Source organism: Vigna unguiculata, chromosome 7 (assembly GCF_004118075.2).
Source record: "Vigna unguiculata cultivar IT97K-499-35 chromosome 7, ASM411807v1, whole genome shotgun sequence".
Classification (NCBI taxonomy): domain Eukaryota; kingdom Viridiplantae; phylum Streptophyta; class Magnoliopsida; order Fabales; family Fabaceae; genus Vigna; species Vigna unguiculata.
The window spans coordinates 22813577-22839528 of NC_040285.1; the positions used below are offsets into that span (position 1 = coordinate 22813577).

At 39.6% G+C, this 25952-nt stretch overlaps 2 protein-coding genes across 3 annotated transcripts; both read right to left on the minus strand.

The window, feature by feature from the left end:
- Nucleotides 1-160: 160 nt before the first annotated feature.
- LOC114191081 (CTP synthase-like) lies at nucleotides 161-7767 on the minus strand. Of its 2 annotated transcripts, XM_028080246.1 has the most exons (22): nucleotides 7426-7764; nucleotides 7256-7335; nucleotides 7059-7145; nucleotides 6894-6944; nucleotides 6662-6779; nucleotides 6516-6572; nucleotides 6091-6155; nucleotides 5917-6000; nucleotides 4191-4241; nucleotides 4041-4103; nucleotides 3899-3945; nucleotides 3429-3498; nucleotides 3276-3338; nucleotides 2678-2767; nucleotides 2549-2587; nucleotides 2155-2304; nucleotides 1999-2076; nucleotides 1831-1916; nucleotides 1368-1416; nucleotides 1192-1272; nucleotides 891-984; nucleotides 161-697 (listed from the first exon to the last, which is right to left on the minus strand). In XM_028080246.1, the coding sequence occupies exons 1-22, from the start codon at nucleotides 7541-7543 to the stop codon at nucleotides 636-638; spliced, it is 1683 nt and encodes a 560-aa protein (XP_027936047.1). In that variant the 5' UTR covers nucleotides 7544-7764; the 3' UTR covers nucleotides 161-635. The 2 variants fall into 2 exon arrangements, with proteins under 2 accessions (XP_027936047.1, XP_027936048.1); XM_028080247.1 differs by lacking the exons at nucleotides 161-697; nucleotides 891-984; nucleotides 1192-1272 and having other exon boundaries at nucleotides 1804-1916; nucleotides 7426-7767.
- A 14569-nt stretch (nucleotides 7768-22336) lies between these two features.
- LOC114191304 lies at nucleotides 22337-24463 on the minus strand. Its single transcript, XM_028080474.1, has one exon. The coding sequence runs from the start codon at nucleotides 24461-24463 to the stop codon at nucleotides 22337-22339; it is 2127 nt and encodes a 708-aa protein (XP_027936275.1).
- Nucleotides 24464-25952: the final 1489 nt, after the last annotated feature.

Genomic DNA, 25952 nt, shown 5'->3' on the forward strand with positions numbered 1-25952 from the left:
TAAAGCGAATTGAATTTCAAGCAGTAATACAAAAATCCGTAAATGTCAGTTAACTGTCAGTAATGAAAAAGTGACTGCTTAAATTGTAGCAAATTGTCATATTCATATAGTATTATTATCAACACATTTTTATTGTGCAATAAAGGTCGAAAAGATATTTGAAAATGAAATCTTATATTAAAGGACATGGTATTACATCAACGGCAAACTACACCGACCGGAAAGTGTCTGGCCACTGCCCGAATATATTTAGAGCGTGGCCATGACTTGCCGATTTAAGCAAAGTGAAGAAAAGACCTTATGAGCTCTATAAAATTACTATTCTAGCTGCCATGGTTGATTGCACTATCCTTCACAAGCGAAGATACACTAGTATTTGCAACCTCCTTTAAGCATCTTGCCATAAAATTAATATAAAAAAATTAATGTGAGGTTTTCTGATGATAATAAAACAATGAGTGTGGAGGTGTGCATAATATTACTCGGCGACTAAGCTATAGTGTAAGCATAGGCAGCTGCAAATGTACAATATTACTCCCTTCCCTCTCCCCAACTTTTTTCCCTCTGGAGAACCAGTTAACAATGGGAAGATTAAAATATTCTGGGAGAGGTTCTTATAGTAACAAAATCAAAGATCAACTTCCATTTTGCCTACTAATATACGCTTCCAATTTCCCTGTTGCGGCCAATATGAGACCTACGTGCAGCATCATTAAATGTTTAATAGACAACCAAAACAAAACTGATGAGAATAGTTATGAGCTATTTGAAATGGGAAAGGGGAATTAAGTGTTTGAAACAACCAACTCAACACAGATGGCGAAAATAACTTAGTTCATTCATTATATGGTCCTTAAGATATAAAAGGCAAGTTAGTGAGTAGCCAGTACCTAAAAACAAAGCAGATGGCCTAGCTGGCCGTGATTTGAATTCTGGATGGAATTGCACGCCTACATAAAATGGATGACTTGGAAGCTCTAAGATCTGCACGAGAGAGAATTTATGAAAATCCACAAAATAGATGTAGGGTACAGAAAAACAAGTGGTGAAAGAAGTAAATTCTGTGTAACGATAAAATATAGGAACAAAAAAACAGGATAACAAATGCAACCACAAATGAAACTGAGATTCTCAACGTTTCTCCTAAATTAATATTGCTTCGCATCAACATTACCCAAGCTAAAAACTTACCTCCATTCGTTTTCCACTTTCATCCTTCCCGACAAATTGAAGTCCAGCTTCTTCTAAAGTTCCAATCACATCTGGATTTACCTGCATAATGTTGACGTCAAATAACAGAACATGTACCATATCACACCCATCCTCCAAAACGATCGAAATTCACAAAAGAAACTTCACAATCAAACCTCATATCTGTGCCGATGTCGTTCATCCACATACTCTGAACTACCGTACCTAGCAATTAGGAACAAGAGCGAAATGAGGAAATATTTGTAGAAGTGTATAAAAAATTTCCACAACACTTGAATTTTTCAGATCCACATTCCTTGCAAAATATTCAGGACAAGTAATAGTTGTTAAATTCTTTTTTCAATTTGTGAGTGTTTCCATGGGCGGGGTGAAGAATGTCAAGCACTTTAGTACTTGAATAAACCCAACCTCATTTATTGACATGTTTCTTTCATAGTAAAGCAGGCCTAGACTGAGACTTAATATTGGTCAATAGCCAGACACCTCTCTTAAAAAGCAGTATAATTGGAGGAACGGGTGAAGATGAGTTATTTCAATAGAGGGATATCTGACCTGCTTTTTACTTATTATTTCGTCAACTTAAAATACTACCTAATGGGATATAGCTAGGTCACATACAGCTTGGAAGTGATACAATCAGATGTCTGTAAGAGTGTTCTCCGAGATCCAAGTCTCATGGTACTTCCCATATGCGTTCGTGAACCCTGTTTATGACAGAGTCATTACAAACAAACAAAAAAAAGAATAGGAAAATCTGGGAACTGGGGAGCTAAGACACATACATACCTCTGGCATGAAAATCACAACAGGATTCGGTGTTTGGGCATCAAACTCTACACTGTTTGCTTTTTCCCAACCCAAAACCTTTGAGGAATGTTGAATTACAATGTTAAAAACATGTAGTTAAAAGAACCAAACATCACAAACAGATATGTTACTTACTGATCTAGCAAATTCAATTACAGAAATTTGCATTCCCAGGCAAATCCCCAGGTAAGGAACATTGTTCTCTCTAGCATATTTGGCAGCAAGCATCATACCTCTCACACCACGATCTCCAAATCCCCCAGGAACCAAGACACAATCTGCGCTCTGCACGAGTCAATTTTAAAAAATGGATGTTGTCAGTCAAAAGCAATACATATTTCCTGGTACTGTATAAGTCCAATTTGAAAGATGATCTATACACAGAAAAAATGTCATTTTTCCACAACTAAAAAAGCCTATAATCTAGCAGAGGTAAGGTACATTATCTAAAAGTATGACGTTTCAGAATTTGCCCACCATACTCAAGATATAATTTGACTAAATTTTCACAAATTGTACATGCGTTTACCTTCAAAGTCGTCCAGGCTGTAGCATGTGCTTCCGGTGTCTGAATAAAAACACAATAAAATAAGCCTGACATTCTTCAAAGTGACAAGTAAGCTAATTTCTTGAAATGCAATTTGAAAGAAATCATTACTGATTTTGCACTCTCGTCTTCTAGATCAGACGCTGCAATCCAGTCGATTGATGGCTTAAAAGAGCGTGCAACACAAGCATGCAGAAGGGCCTGTAAATAATCAGGCATTATTAAAAATTATTACACAAATAAATAGATGTAAAATTATTCAGTGCATTTCAATGACAACCCTTGTATTGAATTGTCAAAAAACTTGCAAAAACAAAATTTATTTGTTAAATGAAAAAGCCACCACGCTGCAATGGAAGTGAGTTGATGCTCCTAAATTGTTGTACACGCTTTAATTATAAAAAACAACAAATTATGCTAATTGCTACCAAAAGGAAATAGCAGTTTTAAGGATTTATTAAGAATATGAAATTCAGATAATTTCTCCAGAAAATGACATTAGATTTATGGGGGAAAGTCAGACTAAACGAAAAAAAAGCCAGAATTTTAAATGATATTATCAAGTTGTGCATATATGATAGATTCCTCATTTTCAAAACCAAGCCAATAGCTACATAGTCAATATAATAATCTGCCATTAAGTTTTCAGTTAAATATACTGTTATCGTGCCACTCTTGTGATAAACATGAAATAAGAGATAAAACACACCTTTACAACCGATAAATATGAATCTGTTAGACCAACATACTTTCCAACCATTGCAATCCTAACCTGTAATTTCAAGTGCTGTCATACTCATTGCACAATTTATTATAAAATGCATTTGGTAAAAGCATTGCAAACTAAAGATATAATACTAACAGATTCAGTAAGACTGTCAAAGGTCTCAGCCATCTCTGTCCACTGCTGCAAATCAGGAGGTGTAGCTTGGCTGAAAAAGAATTTAGTAAGTGTGAAGAAAAAAAAACAAGTATAATATATCCAGCACGCCTAAGTATGATCAACTTTATTCCGAATAATGAATATATTCTGTCTCACTCCAATTATGATGTAGGATGGCAAGAGGGGTCATTTAAGCATACATAGATTACAGTGCAACTTTTCATGCAATTAAGCGCAATTACCGTTGTTGACACTTCATGTTATTGAAGTAGAAAAACTTTATCAATGGTTTCGACTTTGAAGGATGCAGAAGAAATAGGGTTTATATCATCCCAGTCAAAGTTTGAAGACTGTAACAGACTCAGATTAATCAAATTACATCATAACTAGAATTTTCTTCTATCTTCCCTAAATCAAGAAGTCGTCTACTTTCTAAGGAAAAAACTCACTTGAGTAAGTTAAGCTGCTGCAGAATTGAATGATGAGCATTTTGGTTCTGAAAATAGCAGCCAATCATAAAAAAAAAAATCCACAAAATATAAACAAATAAGCCAAGCTTCAATGCAACCAAAAAATTTATCAAAAACCCACTCTCAATAACAGGGGAATATGCCAAATGTTTGGTACATCATGGATGTTCAGAATATTCTCAATCTGTGAAAAAACATACAGAAAATATAGATCAATTAACCGATAGAACAAAACTCTCAGACAACTGAGCTCGGTTCACCAACAACTTACTGGAACATGACAAAATTTTGAGAGCTTTTCCTTGGTACTTTCTAGAAGAGGCTGCCAAAATTCAAGAACAAAGTATTTCAGCAGCTAATATAACCAAACTAGCATTAAAGACAACAGAAAAAGTCAAAACAGAAGGAAACATTTGAAAAACGCTGAATTTATAGTTGATCTCAGCAAATAGAAAAGATGAACAATGTGAAATTCAAGCAATCACCACATTATCCTAATAGAATTATTAAGGTAAGAATGCAGCTCAACATAATAGCCCAATTGTAACAACATAATTTCCCTGGGGAAGAAAAAGCAAAACAAATAAACAGAAGCTCGAAGTAGCTTTGCATAGTACCGAGTCTGTCTTATTTTACCAAGAAATCATATTTCCTCAAACAAAAACACAGTACCTTGGGGTAGTGGAGTGGGAAAGAAAAATATCTGAGAGAATATAGGTTTTAAGGTTCTTTTCTAGGTCATTAGGCTTCAAGTATCTATTTACATGTACAGAAGAATGTTGCATGTACAAGGTCAAACCCAACATCCCAAATACTCAATCTAACAACATTGATCCTTGTACTACCTTTCTAAATCTTAACCAGAATTCTAACAGGATCCAATCCATTAGTGCTAGAATAATGAACAAACACACCCAACCAAGAGTGATACTATACTACCTTGCCACGTCTAAACCGTTAAAGAACAACAATTTAGAAAATCATTATGTAGGCCCTTATAAAGACTGCATTAGGGCAACTACAATGCAAGGATCTTATAAAAAACTCTCATGAAGTCTTATCTTACTTTAAATGGGTCTCATCATGCCCACATCACTTATAAGCAACTCTTACAAGTTCTGTTCCAACGGCCAGGTCTTGTAAAACCCACATATCTATAATTTTGTATTTACATTTCAATTCTCAAGACATGACTGTTGATATTGAACAATTATTCTTTATTCTTGAGACCATACAAAACTCATTATTAATTTTAAAACCCTGATCATGTCACGTCAGCAGGGATTTTGTTATAAGACCTGAGTCTTAAATTTAAGACTACTGATAAGACCTTTGCATTGGAGATGTTTGACATGTTAATCTGAAATGGAAATTTCATTACAGTTATTCATCCACTGAACAACAGATTAATGGTTAGACAAAAACAAAAATAAATGAAATTTATCAACGTGACTATGACAAAAAATATGAAAAGCGTGAAAGTGTCGACCACATTCAGCAACATTATTAACATCACATTTTTTATCAAATATTATTACTGGGAGACTAGGTAAAGCCAATTTTCTGACTTTTACCCACACATTTAGTGAAAGACCCAACTTTAAAGGAAAAATGGACTTCCATTAAGACGAGCATATTAACAAATATTAATCATAATCATATTTGTTGCTAAAAGTGGAACCTGAATTTTGTAACTGATGCTCGTGTCAATAATTCCCTTTGCTTAAAAGAAAGAAAATAATAGTGTAGTATGCAACTGGGCCTGATAAGACTAAGTGAGCGAGAATTTTGTAACTGAATTTTGCAACTGAAGCTCATTTCAATAATTCCTTGACTTAAAAGAAAGAAAATTATATGTACGCAACTGAGCGCGCTAAGATTAAGTGAGTAAGAAAATTATATGTACTCCTACTACCAAAAGACTCAAGAGCGAACCTTACAACAGAAATTATTTTCTTTTAAATGCATCCCGGTGCTAAAATGGCAGAACAATATACCTCTGCAGAGCGACTTGTTAAAAGATGAGGTGTCAATCCCAATGCTCGCAGTTCCCTGACGCTATGTTGTGTAGGCTTTGTTTTCTGGAAGCAGAATATTGTACCCGAAATGAGAAAAGAAAAATCAATTTAAACTAAGTCTGCTGCAGTAATGCACAAGTAGTTAAATAGTACTTGCTCTCCCACGACACCCAACACTGGTATCAGGCTAACATGGATGAGACAGAAGTTATCAGGCCCTGAGAAGGAATCATGAGAATAAAAACATAAAAAACGTATTACAAATACTATGTATCAAGATAACATTTCATTTCCATAATAAAAAGGAAAAATTGTCAGCCAAAGAAAACATTTCATTGCCATACTTGGACTTCCAAGTTGGGGTGATTAGGGGAATTTTCAAAAAGATTTTAAAAAGGTTTCCAAGTCAAACATGAGGAAAATTATCAGAAATTCAATAATAATAAATGATTTTGACAATACAAATCATAGCCGTAAAAGGGCAATACGGTACTGAGTAGCATACAGAGAGAGAGAGAGAGAGGGAAACGCTATATTGTCTACCATTAGTTTAAAAGCAAAAATATTCTATTTCATACCCACTTGAAAGGACAATTGCCGTAGAGCCTCAATAAATGGCATAGATTCAATATCACCTGTAGAAAGACAAATATGATCCCGTATTATTGATTGAAGCGGATGGTGCAGTTTCAATAGAGGCATCGTCTCCAAGTAAAAATCTTACCAACAGTGCCTCCCAGCTCAATCACACAAACATCCGCAGGGCCCTCTTTTCCGTCAACGGGAATCACAGCAACGGACTCAATCCAATCTTTGATAGCATCAGTGATGTGCGGAACCACCTATTTTAAAATACCAATGACTCAGCAAACCGGTCTTTATTATCCACAGTCGCATACAAATAAAAAACAAATATGTAGCAACAAGAGTTAAATGGCATACGTGCGGTGTATCACCTGAACAGTTTTCCCAAGATAATCTCCTTTACGTTCCTTCTCAAGAACAGACTAGTCACAAGAAACGAAACCGTTAAGCCACAAAAGCAAAATCACTCTCCAGCACCCTGTAACTGAGTTCCATAACCATTACAGAGGTAAAGCACTGAAAAAGCAAGCATGAACCTGGTATATTTTTCCAGTGGTGATGTTATTATCCTTGGTAAGCGTAACATCGAGGAAGCGCTCGTAATTTCCCAAATCCAAATCAACCTTTCTCCGAGTCAAAACATAACACAGAGAGTTGAAATTGAGCACCAGCTGGGCGGCAATGAAATTAAAGCATGCAGAGGTGAAATAAACACGGGAAGAAGGAAAAAAACCTCTCCGCCGTCGTCGAGAACAAAAACCTCCCCGTGCTCGAAGGGAGACATGGTGCCAGCGTCGATGTTCAAATACGGATCTGCATGGGAGCGGTTGAAAGGTGAGAATTAGTAGAAAAAGCGGCTACAGGAAACAGAGGAAAGAGAACAAATTGAGAGAAAGAGAGAACCGATTTTGATGGAAGTGACGCGAAGGCCACAGGCCTTGAGGACAACGCCGATGCTACTGGCGGTGACGCCTTTGCCAAGGCCACTGACGACTCCCCCGCTGATGAGGACGTATTTCATTTGGTTTTGGGGGAAATGAGAGAAGTTGGCAGACCAAGTGTTTGGGTTTATACCCGAGCGGGAAGGAAGGTTGAGACGGTTATGGAATGGAATGGGAAGTGTGCATTAAGAGACGAGAGTGGTGAAGCTGACGGTCCCTTTCGAAATGGTATTTAAAAAAACCTAAAGCCAAAAATGAAAAAGCGTCTCAACTCAAGTCTCGTCTCCACCTCTTCCATCTTCTTGGACTTATAGCCGCCTACCGCCCACAACTGTCCAACTTGCTGCTTTGCGCATAATAAAAAGCCATTATAAAAAATTAAAATAAAACGTTTATTGTTAATTATACGCTAATATCATAATAAATAAATTCCAACGTCAAAAATAAAATATAGTAAAGAAGAAATGAAAACAAATGATAGAAAATGACTTTCATGTAAAAAATAAAACAAATAAGCATTTAAAATGTTTAATTTTACTTATCATTTTTATTATAGCATAATTTTAATTATGGTAATATATTTAATTAGTTTATTTTCATACATATATATAAATTTTAAGACAGCGTAAATGCAGACTCGCTTGGACGCGATCAAGAATCTTTTATACCTTTTATATGGATAAATTTAATTAACTATCTTTAAAAATGAAGTGGATTTCAATTCTTCTTTCTCCTTAAAATAAAAGTAAAGATAAATGTATAACATTAATGAATCTGGTTAAGTCAACAAAGAAAGAAATGTAGCTAAATAAAAACTAAGTAATCGTATTTTATAATAAAATTTAACAATTTTTAAAATAAAAGTAAACGACAAATGTATAACATTCCATGAATCTGGTTAAGTCAACAAAGAAAGGTAGCTAAATAAAAAATAAGTCATCGTATTTTCTAATAAAGTTTAACAATTTTTAAAATAATTTTACTATGTTTTAAGTATCAGAAAAATGTAGAGTAAATATAATTTTGATTTCAAAATTTTAAAAATTATTCTCTCAACAATGTAAATACACTATGTTAATCTCTAAACACTAAATTTTACAATTTAAAGTTAAAGATTTAGATTTTATAATAATTTTTAACCTCTCGAATTTAATATTTAAAGACTATTTTTTTATTTTATTTTGAAAGATTAAAAAATTAATAAATTCGGAAATCAAAATGAGAATTATCTCAAATTTCAGAGATTACAAATATAATTGAACCTTTTCAATTTTTATGATCAAAATCTATTAAATATATAAAGAACTCAATAATAATTTATTTATATGTTATTTTGAACTTATTATAAATATTATAATTTAATATAATTGTAACTTAACACATGCTTATGGACACAAAATATATGCAATTTTTATTTTTCATATTTCTAGAAAAAGTAATCATTATATGGATAAAATAGCTGTTTTAGGTTTATTACATCGATAAGGTTATAATTCGTATATTTGTTTATAAACTCAAATATTTTTCATTTTATCTCTCCAAGTTAGATAACTGTAGAATTATTTTAAAAGTTTATATATTTTATTACATGAGTTTGATTTGGTTTCTTTGTTCTTTCTAATTTTTAATAAAATTTCATATAAAAACAAATAATAAATGATGTCAAAATATATTTATGTCAGTATAACAATATAAAAATATATTATGATGCTTAATATGAATTTTACAAAAACTTAACCTTACTTTTTATACCTGTTTTTATATTTGTTAAAAAGAAAAGTCTATTAAAATTTTTAACGTAAATTTATGTTTGATAGGTGAATACCGTACGTAAATGCAGTTGTTTTAACAATTAATCAACCCATAAATCCAAAAAAAATAAAAAAATGAACATTACTAGCTCAAAATTACTAATTTTAACTCTACACAATAACTTACCAAAATAAAAGTTTGAAATACTAAAAAAAATGCAAGATTTATACAAAATGAAAAAAATGAAAATTGTGCTAGAGCATGTCGAAATTTAAGTAATCCAACTAAAGCAACAAAATCAAAACATGTTAAACAAAAGGAGTTTTATCCAACGAAATATCTAAGAATATACATCCCATAAGTAGGGATGACAGCGACTTGGGTCAGACACGAATATTGCTTATCCAATACTCAACCTGCAACAAAAAATTAACATAAAATATTTATAATTGTCAACACTAGATTTCATTAACTTCGTTTCGTGCATTCATAAACATCTCAATTCCAATTTCATGTTAAAATCGTCTCACAAATATACTCAAATCTATCCCTAGAGACTTTTGGTCTATGATTACTCATCAAAGTCTAATCCTTTGGATCATCAAGAAGTAAAATCATGACTTAAGTTCAAAAGTTCTTAAGATCATTAATGATGAAATTTCTATCCCTAGAGACAACTTTCATTAGGTACTTAATTTCAATTCTAGGTTTAAGAGATATTTTCCAACAACTAAAGAACCACAATCAAGTCATGGGTGCTCAAGACACAACAAGTATTAAGCATAGAAATCAAGTACTAACATTGAAATGAAAAAACATATGTATTAACCTCACAAAATACACAAGAAATCAATTTATTACATCTAATTTCCACAAATAAGTTTAGCTTTTCATGATGAAGAACCTAGGGTTTACAAAATTGAAGAATAGGGAAGAAATTGACACCATAAATTAGAACCAATGCCTCTCTCAAGGTTCTTGGTAGTTGTTCCACGCTCCAATGGTGCCTCCCTTTCACATCTCTATCTCCAATTTTGTGATCCATCTTCCTCCTCAACCCAAAAGGGACAAAACCTCCACGGATGAAGATGAAAACACAAGGAGGAGAAGGGAGAGGTTTTGAGCACCCTAAAGAGCCTCTCTCTAGCACCTTAGGCGATTTATAGTTGTGAGAATGGGAGAAGATTATCGAAACCCTCGTGGAAACATGTTTAAATACTCAATTTCGTGTAGCAAGACATTCTTTATATTCAATTTGTAACTGAATAATAATCATTGATATATTCAATTTGTTGAGATTTCTTTATATCTATAAAATGTTTCACAAATAAAACCAAAATACTCTTGTCTCCAAAGTTATTTTATAAAACCTTAATTATTTAAAAAGTAGTAATAAAAATACCACTAAAAAAATAAACATAATAAAAACAATGATAATGACATTTATCACAAGTATTGATCATTTATTTACACAATTGTTGTCATACATTTTTTTACGTCTGTTACCACCTACATGCCAAACTAAATTTAGTAATGTTGAGGACAATTTTTTGTATTGATGCATATACAATCGTTCACATGAATAATAATAACAAGTCATATTCTCCCATGAAGAAGCCGAGATAGCAAGTCATATTCATATATTCATATTCTCAGATGAAGAAACACATATTTTGCTTTCTTGAGATAGTGCAATTATGCAAATCCCAACGAATCAAACCAAATACTTTTTGAGTTATTCCCTAACATTTCTTTTTTGTTTTACTTTTTCGCACGATAATTTCTAGTGACATATAGCCCAAGATATTCGTTTTGTATCCTAAGACCCCCAACTTATATTGAGAAAAAAATTAATGTTCCTTAATTTTTAAGTGCGATAGTGATTCGGTCACCGTTGATTGTCTTTTATATATTTATATATATACTGTCACTACTTTTCTCCCACCAGCAGAAAAAGCTCTTTGTTTGCTATCCTTTTCCTTTCTTTATTTTCCTCTTCAAGAGAATCATATTCAATAAGTGGTCTCCCGAGGGAATTTCCCCTTTTTATTTTGTTAAGGTTGTCCTTCTCCTCCTCATATGAGTGATCCAACATACCATAATAATATCTTATTTAATATAACAGATAAATTTTATTTGACTTAGCCTTATCGTTTTTTATTAAATATTATAATTTTGTTCATAATTACTAAAGATGCTTACATAATTACTTTAAAGCTATGCTCTTATTTAAAATCACAATAATCTATATATTTTGCATTTAAATATGTTTTGTTCTATTTATCTTCAATTTCATTTTTCTTAACGTATAAATGTGTATTCAATTGGTAAACTTCAAAATATCTCAAGAAAGAATTAATTGAAAGTAATGCTTATAACTTGGATTCTGTAAATAAATGCCAAATTTTATATTTTGGTTTACTTCACAAGTCAAATCTAATTTCGACTATTTAAATAGTTTATGTTCCTGTATATTTTTTATTTTATTTTATCATAATGTTCCTATATTTTATTTGTAAAACCCTCTTTGCTCTACAAATTTAAAGGGTCTAGCCCTATCTATTGGGCCTAAGGACTGACCCATAGGGTGTCCAAAGCCCCTAAGGCAGCCTAATCCCTCTTATTTCTACCATTCTTGCAAAAACAGTACCTTACTCTATCCTTTTTTCCTTCAACACAAGCTCTGCTAGGGTTTTGATCTCCTCCATCTTCAAGCTAGCTCAACTCCGTTCCTACGTCACGTAAGTTGGTCTTCAACTCGTATCCTCTCCCATCTAACTATATTTTCGTGATTTCAGTTAGGTTTTACCGTAGTGAGCTTGTGTAGGACCCGAGAAATTTAAATAATTAACTAAATAATTATTTAATAAATGTGGGTAGTATGAGTCTTTAAGGCATTTAATGTGAATTACTATGATGTGGAAAAGTACTAGCTCAAGTGGTTGAGAGTACTTTAATTGTGTGAAAGGACTTGGTTTGAGTCTTATGTATGCCAATTGTGTATTATTTATTTGTTTTTATTTTTAAATATATGTTGAGCATGATTATGAAATGATATAATCATTTAATTATATTAGTCATCATGAAACATGAATTGGTTAAATGGTTGAACATTGATTTGGCATTTGTATGGTTATGGGTTCAAGCCTTAGAGAACCCAAATTAAACTTTATTTTTGCTATTTTGGGTTTTGGCTTGAATTTGAAGGGTTAAGAGAAACCCTAGATGCATGGGCAGCCAAGGGAGGCTAAAAAACGGACCATAAAGAATCAATGAATGATAATAAACATTACCATTAAACCTTAAATTCGTTTTTGGTAATTATCTAGCTTTAAGGCACCTTTAAAAGGCCAATGTGAGGTAAGAAGAAGGGTTTTGGCAAGCTGTGAGTGTACTCAGAAAATAGAACACGAATTTTGAGAGTAGTAAGGTTGGAATGAAGCTTTGAAGCTGAATTGGGAGAGAAAGCCAAAGGGAGATCATTGAGGATCAAGAGAGAATTCACAACAATTCCAAAATTTAAGCCAAGGGAATCAGGTTAGGGGAGTTTACACGTTAATTTTTATATATGAGCATGAACTGTATAATGATTAATGATAATTGTATGCTTGTATCTTGTTCTAGTTGCGTTTTTCAAGTTTTTCAAGTTTCTTGAAGGCCCGTCAGGCGATGCATGAGAGTGACACCCATTTCTAGGTTTTGAGATGAACCGCCTGGCGGCAAGGGTGACTCCGCCAGGCGACGCGAATCCTTGTGTTCTTGTTCAAAGAATCTGTATGGATTCTGTGATGGTTGAATATTGTGCAAGGTTCCTGTGCATGATTTGAATTTATAAAGTTATGAAATCGATGATTATCACTGTGTTTGTATGAATTCAAGTGATTGATCGGGAAGCATCAAAGTGAAAGGAGGTCGTGTTGGGATTGGGGTCGAATTGTTAATTTGATTCTTGGAAATTAATGATAACGAAGTTGAGATTATGGAATTATTGAATTCATAGGCATTAAAGAAATCAATTTGTTTGTAATTTATGCGCTTGATTGATTGGGATGAGATTTGAGGGTTTAGGGTTCATCACGGGTGCGGGAAAAAATCTGGGGTTTGCCCAGAATTCGATGTGCCACCTGGCGGTAAGTATGCACCGCCAGGCGATAGACGTGACAGTACTGGAAATTGCATTCTATGACTATTCGGGACGCGTTTTGGGATTTTGTGAGGGTGAGGCTAAATTTTACATGTTATAATTATATAAAAATAGTTCAAATTGAATAAATATGATGAGTGAACAATATAATTAGGTCAAGACGAATGCTAGAATTGTTGATTTGGGATTTTAAGGTTTAAGTAGATGCAGAACAATCTGAGATTTTTCCAGAACTGTATGCATCGCCTGGCAGTGCATGAATTGCCGCCAGGCGACCCACGTTAAAACAACTAAGTTTCTGGGTTACTGTTAAAAAACTGCATGGCGGTGGAAAGCTGCCACCAGGCGATGCGCGTGGTGTTCTGTTCATGAAAACGTTGTTTTTCGTACTTTTGGGCAATAGGAACCGTCGGGCAGTAGTTTAGTCCCGCCAGGCGCCACCATCCTGATTTTGGGCGCTAGGTGCCACTAATTTTTCTAGTTCGTGCAGTTTTCGTAAAACTGCATTTCCTGGTTCGTTAATCGTCCGATTTAGGTGAAATTTTGGCAGGTGGTCTATAACATGTGGTTCTTCACTTTGAACGGTGGAGATTGGTTTTGGAGGTCAGTAGCTAGATATATAAATTTCTTAATATATATGATTTTGGAGTCTTTAAAATACATGAATAAGCTCTTGATAAGTTCAAGTAACTTCTAATGAAGTATGATTGAGTTATATGGTAAGTCTCCATCAATTTGAATGTTCCTTTGGATTAGTCACATATGGAGAATTGGTTTGGTGAAGGCATGGGTGTCAATATTAAATTGCATTGGTGCATAAGATCATGTGCTTAAAATTATTAGAGTGTTGTTGCTTATATTTTGTTTGAGCATGCTTGGGATGGTCTATATGACTAGGGAATGAATGCACATGTGAGGTGCTATAAGGCCTGGAACATTATAGATGGTAATGTTTTTCATTAAGGGTACTATAGAATGAGAGCAACTTGTGTGAAGTGTGCTTAAACCTGAACTAAAACCAATATTGCGCAAGTACTGGTGTAGCGCTTGGCAGTAAAGAGGGGTGCGCCAGGTGGAGTCTACAGTTCAATGAATCCTAAGGCACGTGGCGCGTGGCGGTAGGAGAAGTTCCGCCAGGCGATAACTGTAGTGGCAGTGAAGACTAAGGCGCTTAGCGCCTGGCGGTACGTGTCCCCCGCCATGCGAATTTGCTGCAGCAGATTGGTGTTATGCTTGTTATGATGTGCGTGATCTACAAGGCTTCTAGGATATCTTAAAGGTCGACTTGCTGGTGTTCCTTGAGTTGAGCTCAGAACGTATCCCTTGAGTTGAGCTTGGGATAGGGGTTAAGCACGTGTCATTCCTTTAGTTGAGCTCGGAATGGCATCCCTCGAGTTGAGCTCGGGATGGCGGATGAACACGAGGAACCCTTGAGTTGAGCTCTGGCTGGTGAGTGTTGCCGGTGTGAGTGTGCTGATTATGGCCAGTACGGATGGGTCCAGATAGATTGCTCTCCTCAGTAGTTGACTAACGAGTTTGGTAGTCTTGGAACGTTACAGATTATGTTCGTATATGGGAACTCCACCTGGCGTTACAGTGTATGATCCATAGCAATGGTTTCCCATACGTGCTCTATCAGTTGTGGTCGATAGGTATGGCAACAGGTCATCTTGAGGTAATCACTAGAAGACGTAGAACACGGTTCACATGGTTATGGCCATGTGATGTGAAATCAAAGGACAGAACTCCTTTGGTGTGATTGTATTATATGTGTAATTGTACTATATATATGTTTATTTTGTTAGCTCACCCTATCTGTTTGTGTTTGGCAATGATCGTATACGCGGTATACGTGAGCAGATAGTGTTGCAGGTGAATCTGGTGAGATGTAGAGCTAGAGCGGGGCTAGTCTTGGGGAGTTTTTCTCAGAGTTTTTACATTGTCTTTATGATTTCAAATAAGTTGTAATTATTGGTAATACTGGACTATTTGATAATTATAAGAGTAATTATGTTCTTGGATTTTGAATTATTATTGAAGTAATACAAGTTTGAAATTTCTCGCATTTTTGGGAAATGGATTTATGATTAATGAAATTTTATTTTCTTATTTTATTTTATTATTTAAACCCGTAATATCCGGTAGGAATGTTACAGCTTGTCCTAAATTTGTCCCGCTATTTTTTCCAGCTTCGAATATGCTCTTAGAGCTACTGTGCTCAACTGTTTGGGTGTCTGAGACCTTGGCTAGTATTTTTCCAGGTAATGGCAACTAGGGTTTATGTTTTTAAAGTTATTTTGCCGATTTTTGTTTTGTTTGTATGGTTGTGATGCTTGAATGAGGTTGTTAGTCGAATAAAAATGTATGGTGTGCAAGTATGTTTATTTGATGTGGTGTTACTCTTTTTTCTACACTACACACTTCTCGTTAACCGTTGGATCGAGCTAAAATTCTAACAGCTGATCCTTAACACATAATTCTTGACTTTGACCGGTCGGATCTTGAATCGGAGCTCTGTAGTGAGAGCAGTTTTTATCGCAAGGTCATTGTAGTTTGGTTGTTGACAACACTGCACACTTTTCGTAAAATGAAGGTTCCTACTTTGTTAATCGTTGGATCGAGCTGATATTTTAACAGTTGATCCTTAACACATAGTTCTTAACTTTGACCAGAGCGAGAGCAGTTTTTATCGCAAGATCACTGTAGTTTGGTTATTGACAACATTAAATACAAATTTTTTGGAGCTTTACACAAGCTGCAATTTTATTTCTAAAATCCCAAAATCGTTTGCATAATGTGTTGTTAAGTTGGATTGCTATGTTAAAGCATGAGATGAGTGAATGTGCATGAGTAAAATGGTTTATGGGTTGTGAATGATGAGTTTGGCATGATTTTGGCGTGTAATGAGTATGGGATAGTTGGTTATAAAAGTGACATGGAATTGGTATGAGCAATAATGTTATATTGATTGATGGAACATGATGTTGATGTGGTCAGGACGTAATTCCATGATAGTTTCGTGGTGGTGCCTCATTGGTTAGGACGTAATTCCATGATAGTTTCGTGGTGGTGCCTCATAGGTCAGGGCGTAATTTCATGAATCTCTAGGTGAGATCTCATGGTGGTGCCTCATTTGTCCAGGACGTAATTCCATGACCCCTATTAGTGGGAGTTCATGGTGGTGCCTCATTTATATAATTTAGTAAGGATTCAAGGTAAGGATTGCATCCTGACACTCTAAAGAGTCTGTGAGTCTCACGCATAACGTACTGACTCAACTGGTGAGAGTAGTAGGAGGCTTGGAACACTATAAGGTTAACCTTGTGCGTGAGGGATGAAACACTGTAACAATTAGCTCGGTAGAGCATTAAAGGCCACCACAAGTGCAAGTATCCGCTGAATCCGACTAATTATATGTTTCTGGATAAGTCGTGTCTTGAGCCTTAGTGTATTGGTTACGAGTCATCACATGATTGGTTTATGTATGTGTTCTTATAGATTCAAGTTGTAATCCACAAATCTACTGAGGTACTCGGATATCTGGTCTCTAACTATCTTCTCTTACTTCAGTCAGATATAGGGGGCGGCGCAGGAGGACCTGCACAAGACACTCCGATGCCTAAGTCAGCACTAGTGATATCAGGATTTCAGAGAATATTTTAATGCGTGATCAATGCATAGAACAATGTGCTATTTATACCTTTTTACATGTGGGTCCTACCTGAAATAGGCTTTTTGGCCCAATATTCCCTTTCTGGCCATTTCTGGATCCAATGGTAAGGAGAGAAATTACAAGGAGGTCCTTCGAGGGTTGGCGGTATTCGGTGTTCAACCATGAGGATCTTCATGGGTGGGTACTTCTTGTCTGTCTTGTCTGTCTTGTATTCATAGGTTCCTTGTTGGCCCTCTTCATTTATGCTCGCGTTGGGGCGGATTGGGCACTATTTTGATATCGTCGCATGTCCTCAACCCTAATGAACATAGCTGCTCTTTTCCTAAGCTCTTGCATTCCCAAGGGTGGGCGCATGGCCAACTCGTCGACGAATGGTCCTGGCCTAAGGGAGGTCATCATGTATGTTAAAATGAGGTTGGGGGTGAGATCTTTAATTTTCATGGTGATCGCTTCGAACCTATCTATGAAAGTTCGGAGGGGTTCTCCCTCTTCTTGCCTGAGGTTGAGGAGGGCAATCGTTGTGAGGTCGTGGAGGCGACTTGTGTCGAATTGCGTAGTGAAGGTAGTGGTTAGTGCGGTAAAGGAGTCGATGGTGTAGGATGGTAAGCTCATGAACCATTCCAAGGCCGACCCTCTGAGGGCTACTGAGAACGACTTACACAGCACAACATCGTCTGTGGAGTACAATCCCACTTGATTGGTGTAAATGGACACAAATTCGTCTAGGTCCGTCGTGCCGTCATACGTGATGGTGGGCACCTTCCACTTATGGGGTAGGGGGTTTCCGTGATTCCATCTATGAAAGGGTGCTGACGGTTCTTTCTTGAAGCAAATGAGCTGTGGTTACCACCCGTCGTGGGCCCGGTGAGTTTATATTCACTCTCGTTCTTGGTAGGAGGGATATCTACTCTCGAATGAGTGGGACAGGGTTCCTTAGCCATCCTATCTGTTTCGATCTTCCGCCTGAGGTGAGAGTTCTCTTCCCTAAGTGCTTCCATTTCGTATGTGTTTCTTTTCTTGTATTCTGCAAACTCTTGTTGCATTCTGGCTTGGGCTTCCAAAATGCGCGATATTTCTGATGAGGGACTAAGGTCCCCGACTTCGGCTGTCGGGGCCACGGTTGGGACTTCTACTGCTCTTCTTCTCGTGGATACCATCTTATCTTTGGGTTGTTGTTTAGATTTGCGAAGTACTCTACGGCCCCACGGTGGGCGCCAATTGTTCTTATAGAGCCAAGCTGTAATCCACAAATCTGCTGAGGTACTCGGATATTTGGTCTCTAGCTGTTTTCTCTTACTTCGGTCAGATATAGGGGGCGGCGCAGGGGGACCTGCAAAAGACACTTCGATGCCTAAGTCAGCACTAGTGATATCAGGATTTCAGAGAATATGTTAATGCGTGATCAATGCATAGAACAGTGTGCTATTTATACCTTTTTACCTGTGGGTCCTACCTGAAATGGGCTTTCTGGCCCAATATTCCCTTTCTGACCATTTCTGGATCCAATGGTAAGGAGAGAAATTACTAGGAGGTCCTTCGAGGCTTGGCGGTATTCAGTGTTCAACCATGAGGATCTTCATGGGTGGATACTTCTTGTCTGTCTTGACCATCTAAGTGGTAGTTGGACTCAGGCTGCTCGTCTTTTGAACTTTGGTGTAGAACAAATAGTCTGGGGAGGGGTACTTAGTGCAGAGTATGCGACTTAGGAAATTGTTGGTAGTCGCATACTTCAGAGGAAGACATCTAGTGCAGGGTATGCGGCCCACATGGTTGTTGGTTGTCGCATACTTCAGAGGAAGACATCTAGTGCAGGGTATGCGGCTCACAGGGTTGTTGGTGGCCGCATACTGCAGGAGAGAACATCTAGTATAGATATGCGGCCCAGAGGGTTGCTGATGGCTGCATAGTACAGGGGAGGATAGCTAGTGCAGGGTATGCGACCCACAGGGTTGTTGGTTCTTAGAGGCCAGGAGTGTTTGTAATCATATCGAGTAGTTGTGATCGTCGAACTTTCATTACTGGTGGATGCCTCGTTAAAACCTGCCTGGCCAAAACCCTCCTTAGGGAAAAATGCCAGGTTAGGAAAGAGTACATCTTTGATTACAAGTGACGATATGCTACGTGTAGCTTAACTAAAATAAAACTTTAAATGGGAGGCATTCCAAGTGTTAGGAATGGGGTCTCCTGATAGTCGTTCTAGTCTGTATGCGCCGTTGCCTACTTCTTGCAATACGCGGAAAGGTCCTTCCCAGTTCGGCAAGAATTTGCCTTGGTGTTTCCGTGCTTTGCTTGCCATTCGCCAGACTAGGTCTCCTTTGTGAAAGGAACGGGGGTCGAGTTTGGAGTTGTACTTTCTTGCGGCTCGGAGTTTGGTAGCGGTGTCCTGGATGTGCGCTTGCTCTCTTCTCTCCACGAGCAGGTCGAGATGTGTGTTCATGCATGCTTCGTTGGAGGTAGGTTCGAAGTGACTGTGTCGGATGGAGGGTTCTCCGATTTCGACGGGTATCATTGCGTCGGTGCCGTATACCAGACTGTATGGGGTTTCTTTGGTAGAAGATTGGGGGGTGCACTTGTACGCCCATAGGACCTCTGTGAGTTCTTCTGGCCACTTTCCTTTGGCGGTGTCGAGTCTTTTCTTTAACTGGTTGAGGATGACTTTGTTTGCGGCTTCTGCCTGGCCGTTGGTCTGCGGGTGTTCGACTGAACTGGTGATGTGTTGGATGTTAAGGTTATGGTAGAATTCGGAGAGGCCCTTGTCAATGAACTGTCTGCCGTTGTCTGTGATTATGGTGTGAGGTATCCCGTACCGACAAATGATATTTTTCCAGAGGAATCGTTGGACTTGTTTGGCTGTAATGTTTGCGAGTGGTTCAGCTTCAATCCACTTTGAGAAGTAATCCACTGCCACCAAGAGAAACTTGACTTGTCCTTTGCCCGGGGTGAAAGGTCCTATTATGTCCATTCCCCACTTGGAGAAGGGCCATGGTGTCGTTATGTGATGGAGTGGTTCCCGGTGTAGGTGGGGGCAGGGTCCGTGTTGTTGGCAAGGTTGGCATTTTTTGACGAAGTCGGTGCAGTCTCGTTCCATCGTGGGTCAGAAGTACCCTACCCGGAGGATTTTTGCTGCCATCGTTTTCGGGCCTGAGTGGTATCCGCATGTTCCGTCGTGTATCTCCTTCATGACGTAGGACGCCTGGTCATTTGTAATGCATCGGAGTAGGGGGTGGCTGAAACCCCTTCTGTAGAGTTCCCCGGCTATCAAAGTGTATCTTGCCGCTTTCCTGGTCCATCCTTTTTCTTGATTGATGGGTGTTTCACCTGTTTCGAGGTATGTGACGAAGGGGCGCATCCAGGATTCTTGCGTGGTGACCTCAAAACATTCTGCTTGTGCTTGTATGGAGGGGATGGTGAGTACCTGCTGTATCAGGGATCTGTAGCGACCCTTCTTTTTCGTGCTTGCGAGCTTGGATAAGAGGTCGGCTCTAGTGTTGTCGCTTCGAGGTACGTGATCGATTTTGAATTCCTCAAGTTTTGAGATCAAGTTCATTGCTAAGTGGTAGTATTGCGATAAGAGGTCATCTTTGACTTGGTGTTGGCCCGTGAGGTGTCCGATTGTGAGTTTGGAGTTGGTTTTACATGACAAACGTTTGACTTCCATTTCGAGGGCCAGGTGTAGTCCAGCAATAATGGCCTCGTACTCGGCTTGGTTATTCGAAGTTTTGAAGGTGAAGCAAAGGGATTGCTCGATGAGTATGCCGCTCGGACCTTCAAGTACGACTCCGGCACCGGATCCCTTTGTGTTGGATGATCCGTCGACATGCATGATCCACCATTCGTGAGCGGGCTCCTGTGGTTGAAGATCGTTTGTGAAGTCTGCTAGGCATTGTGCCTTGATGGGGCCGTGAGGTTCATATTTGATGCTGAACTCTGAGAGCTCGATGGACCACGATGAGAGTCTTCCTGCGAGGTCTGGCTTTTGGAGGATTTTTTGTATGGGGTAGTCTGTCTTGACGATGATTGGGTGCGTTTGGAAGTATGGTCGCAAGCGTCGTGCTGCCGTAATTAGTGCGAGTGCTATCTTCTCGACCATTTGGTATCTTGTCTCAGGGTCCTGGAGTGTGCGGCTGGTGAAGTAGATGGGCTGCTGTGTATCATTGAGCTCTTGTACGAGTGTCGCGCTGACGGCGTTGGAGGATGCTGCAATGTATATTAGCAAAGGGAAACCGGGTCGTGGCTTGTTCAAGATTGGGGGTGTGGCTAAGAGCAGTTTTAGTTGATCGAAATTTTCCTGGCATGCTGCGCTCCATTCGAACTTGGATGACTTTTTGAGCAGGTTTATCATAGGCTTGGTCTTCTCCGCAAGCTTGGGGAGGAAGCGTGCGATGGCTGTCAACCGTCCCACGAGTCTTTGCACTTCTTTAACATTGGCGGGACTGCGCATGCTGATGATGGCTTGACACTTTTCTGGGTTGGCTTCGATGCCGCGCCGGGTCAGCATGTATCCTAAGAATTTTCCTCCGTCTACCCCAAAGGTGCACTTTTCTGGGTTCAGGCGGAGATTGTATCCTCGTATGGCTTTGAAGACGTCAGCAAGATCCAGGGCATGTTGGATGGGGTTCGGGGATTTGACCACTATGTCATCGACATATACCTCGACGCAGGTACCGATGAGGGGTTTGAAGACTCTGTCCATTAGTCTTTGGTAGGTAGCGCCTGCGTTTTTGAGCCCGAAGGGCATGACCTTGTAGTACAGGTTTGCTTCCTCCGTAATGAAGGCGGTTTTGATCGCATCACTCTCTGCCATCGGTATCTGGTTGTACCCGGAGTATGCGTCCAGGAAACTGAGTGTGCCGCTTCCAGCTGCTCCATCTACCAGGCGGTCTATGTTGGGTAAAGGGTACGCATCTCTGGGGCATGCTTTGTTCAGGTTCGTGTAATCGACACACATCCGCCATTTGCCATTCTGTTTTTTGACTAGAACGACGTTGGCTAACCAGGTTGTGTATCGTGCTTCTTCGACAAAGCCTGCTTTCATCAATTTCTCTGCTTCGCACCTGGCAGCTTGCCTTCTTTCTTCTCCTAGCTTTCTCTTCTTCTGGGAGATGGGTTTGGCTTCTTTGAACACGGAGAGTTTATGTGCAGCGATTCTCGGATCGACGCCAGGTAGGTCTGCGGCTGTCCAGGCGAAGAGATCCGCATTTTTCTTGAGGGTATCTTCTATTGCTTCCTCCCCCGCGCTTTCCATTGTGGTCCCTATCTGCAGGAAATGGTTTGGCTGTCCCAATGGTAGGGGCTTGGTTTCCCCTACTGGCTCGATTCTTGCTTCATTGTTAAGCCGGGGGTCGAGATCTTCTGCTTGGATGGCGATCGCGATTTGTGTTTTCTCGACGTTGTTGGTGGTGAGGGGGGGTATGGGAGCTTCAAACTGGCCATATAACATTCTCTGGCTGCTTTTTGATCGCCGTGGACGGTTATGATGTCTCCAGAGGCTGAGGGGAACTTTAGGGCGAGGTGCGGCGTAGAGACCACGGCTCCCAATGAGTTGAGGGAGGGTCGTCCTAGTAGCATGTTGTATGAAGTGTGGGCATCCACTATGAGGTATCGAACTTGGATCGTTCTAGTTTGTCTCCCTTCTCCGAAGGTGGTGTAAAGGTCCACATACCCTCGGGTTGGCACCCTTTCGCCAGAGAATCCGTATATGGGTTCGTCGTATGGGATCAGTTCTTCTGCGGGGATCTGGAGCTGTTGGAAAGTTTTCCAATATATGATATCTACTGAGCTTCCTTGGTCGATTAGCACCTTTTTCACGGCGAAGTTTTCAAGTTCTATGGTTATGACCACAGGGTCATCTTGGTTGGGGTCGACTCCTTGGAAGTCCGAGTCGCTGAAAGTGATTGGTGGCATTCTTCTTCTGGGTCCCTTGCAGATGGCGTGGACAGACCGGACTGCCCTCAGATGCTTTTTCCGGGAAGAAGAGGAACATCCGCCCACAGCAAAACCTCCTGATATGGTGTTTATCGTCCCTCTCAAGGGGGGTCTTTCTTCTGGGCGCCTTTCCCCTCGAGGTGGTTCCTCCCTCCTTCGTTCAGAGTTTGTGCCTCTCCTAGTTTCTTGTCTGGATTCTCTGGGTTCGTTTCTCGCATCCTCCCTTCGTGGAATGTTCCTTTGTGGGCATCTCTCGGGTTGGGTCCTGGGATTTCCTTCAGTTATGTTTCTGACATAGTGCCGTAAGTGTCCGGCCCGTACAAGTTCTTCTATCTTATCCCGAAGCGTCTCACACTCCTCAGTGGTGTGTCCGTTGTTGCGGTGGTAGTGGCAGTATTTGCTTAGGTCGGCGTTTGGCGGGTTTTGGAATCTCTTAGGTGGAGCGATGAGTTCAGCTTGCAATACTTCGTCAAGGATACGGGATTTGGGGGCATTAAGGGGGGCGTAGTTGGAGAATCTGGCTTGTTTTCTGTCTCGAGGGCGGTTTTGGTCCCGACCTCCAGGCTCTCTACCGCCCCTTTTAACCTCCGGGTGGGTTGGGGTGTTCCGGACCCTGTCTTGGTAATGTCGCATCTCCTCGACTCTGATGAACATTGACGCTCTTTTTCGAAGTTCTTGCATTCCTAGAGGCGGGCGCATGGCCAGTTCGTCAGCAAATGGTCCTGGTTTTAGTGCCATCACCATATAGTGTAATATCAGGTTCGGGGTGAGGTCCTTGATCTTCATGGCGATTACGCCGAATCTGTCAATGAAGGTGCGAAGGGACTCTCCTTCTTCTTGTCTTAGGTTCAGGAGTGACAGGGATGTGAGGTCGTGTCGACGGCTGGTGTCGAACTGGGTGGTGAAAGAGGTGGTAAGGGTGCTGAAGGAATCTATGGTGTAGGGCTGTAGACTCATGAACCACTCCAATGCCGATCCTCTGAGCGCAACAGAGAAGGACTTGCACATCACGGCGTCGTCAGTCGAGTAAAGGGCGACTTGGTTGGTGTAAATGGATATGAACTCATCCGGGTCAGTGGTACCGTCGTAGGTCACAGTTGGAGCCTTCCACTTTTGAGGGAGTGGTGTTTCTACGATCCCGTCGACGAACGGGTGCCTACGGTTTCTTCTAGAAGCGAAAGGGTTGTAGTTACCCCCGGTAGTGTGACCCGTGGGTTTGTATTCGCTTTCCTCTTCTGTGACAGGTGGGAGGTCTGCCCTGCAGGGGGCGATCTCAGGCTCTTCCATGGCCTTCCCTGCTTCAATCCTCCTCTTAAGTCGGGCATTCTCTTGCCTAAGTGCTTCTATTTCATCTGCATTCCTTTTCTTGTACTCTGCGAACTCTTGCTGCATCCTAGCTTGAGCCTCTAGGATGCGAGATATGTCGGATGAGGGACCGGCGTCTCCCACTTCCACTATAGGGGGTCTGGTGGGTACTTCGGCTGGTCTACTTCTCGTGGATACCATGGTCTTGGGGCGAGGAGGGTTGACTTTGCGAAATACTCTTCGGCCCCACGGTGGGCGCCAATTGTTCTTATGGGACCGAGTTGTACTTCACAAGTCTCGCGTACTATCTTGGTGCTGAGAGGTCGGGTGCGTCTTCTGGCTTCAGGGGGTTGTGGTCACAGCGCAGGTGTGCCTGCAAAAGACACTCCGATGCCAAAGTCAGTGCTGAGTGATGTCAGTGGTTGCAGAGAATATTTAATGCGTAATCAATGCATAGGGTAGTGTGCTATTTATACCTTTTTTACCTGTGGGTCCTACCTGGGATGGGCTTTTGGCCCAATATTTCCTCTTTTGTTATCCTTGGATCCAGTGCTGATGGGGAAATTACCAAGGGGTCCCTCAGGGGTAGGCGGTACCCGATATTCGGTCGTGAGAATGTCTACGGATGATAGGTTTCGTCTTATTGTCCGCGATGGTTGTATCATGAGTCTGGATTGTTCTGAGTAGGAGTACCTGTGGTGCGGAATAGGCGGCCTGGGGAGTTTGCTGCCGAGAAGACCTTTTGGGGATGCTTTTGGAAAAGGATACGGCTTCGGAGGTTCGCTGGTGGCTGCTTGGGGGAGGGGGGACATTTTCTAGAACAAGGTGCGTGATCCGTAGCTTGCCTTGTGGTCGCATACTTTGGGAGGGGGTGTCTACCGTGCAATGTGTGGCCTGGGTGCTCGTTAAGGGTCGTATGTCGAAGAGGAGGTGGCCGATACCAGGTGTGGTGTTTGGGTTCACTGAGGTTGCGTGTTCAGAGGCCGAGTGACGTGTACTTTGGGTATAGTTGGGACATCAGCCTTCCAGTCTTGAGGAGTAAAACGACGCTTAGACTTTAGAGGCCGAGTGCCGTGTACTTTGGGTATAGTTGGGACAATTCCTCTTTTGGTTGAACTCCTCCATTATAAACACTAGTATCCTTCATTTGTAAAACACACCTTGAAGATTGAATGAAATTGTCCTTGTGAGTTATTAAGAGTTTAAGAATCATCTTCTCTTGTTTTGATTCTTATCCTGAGAAGCTTTCTCAAGTAGTTAATTTCATTGCATTTATCCTTTGATTCTTGGATTAAAAGGGGTGTTCTTACTTTTTTATTGTCTTAATCTATCTTTACTTTTATTATTTTACTTTCTTGATTTTACTTTGAATTAATACAACAAGTGAATTTTTTCATGGTTCTTCTTGCTTTTGCCTCATACTTTTGTAATTTTATGGAATTTCTCTTCTCCAACACCTCTTAAGTTGATAAAAACCCTTTTAACCATGTATGATTTATGCTACTGTTGGATCCTTAAAGTTACAGGATTTGTCTCGCTTGAAAATGTGGAAACAATTGTTTATATTTATATTTGAAAGCATAAATTTGGTATGGGTAATTGAATATTTTTAACTATTTTTATTTGAAATTTATTTATTGTCATTTTCCAAATGTATGCATATGATGATGATGATGGAGATTATAATTAT

Excerpts from the sequence above, each read along its gene's own strand:
- LOC114191081 (XM_028080246.1), bottom strand. The coding sequence starts at position 7,543 with ATGAAATACGTCCTCATCAGCGGGGGAGTCGTCAGTGGCCTTGGCAAA. Across the intron at positions 7,336-7,425 it reads CGTCACTTCCATCAAAATCG|ATCCGTATTTGAACATCGAC; the intron begins GTTCTCTCTTTC and ends GCTCCCATGCAG. Across the intron at positions 6,945-7,058 it reads CCACTGGAAAAATATACCAG|TCTGTTCTTGAGAAGGAACG; the intron begins GTTCATGCTTGC and ends TCTTGTGACTAG.
- LOC114191304 (XM_028080474.1), bottom strand. The coding sequence starts at position 24,463 with ATGGTATCCACGAGAAGTAGACCAGCCGAAGTACCCACCAGACCCCCT.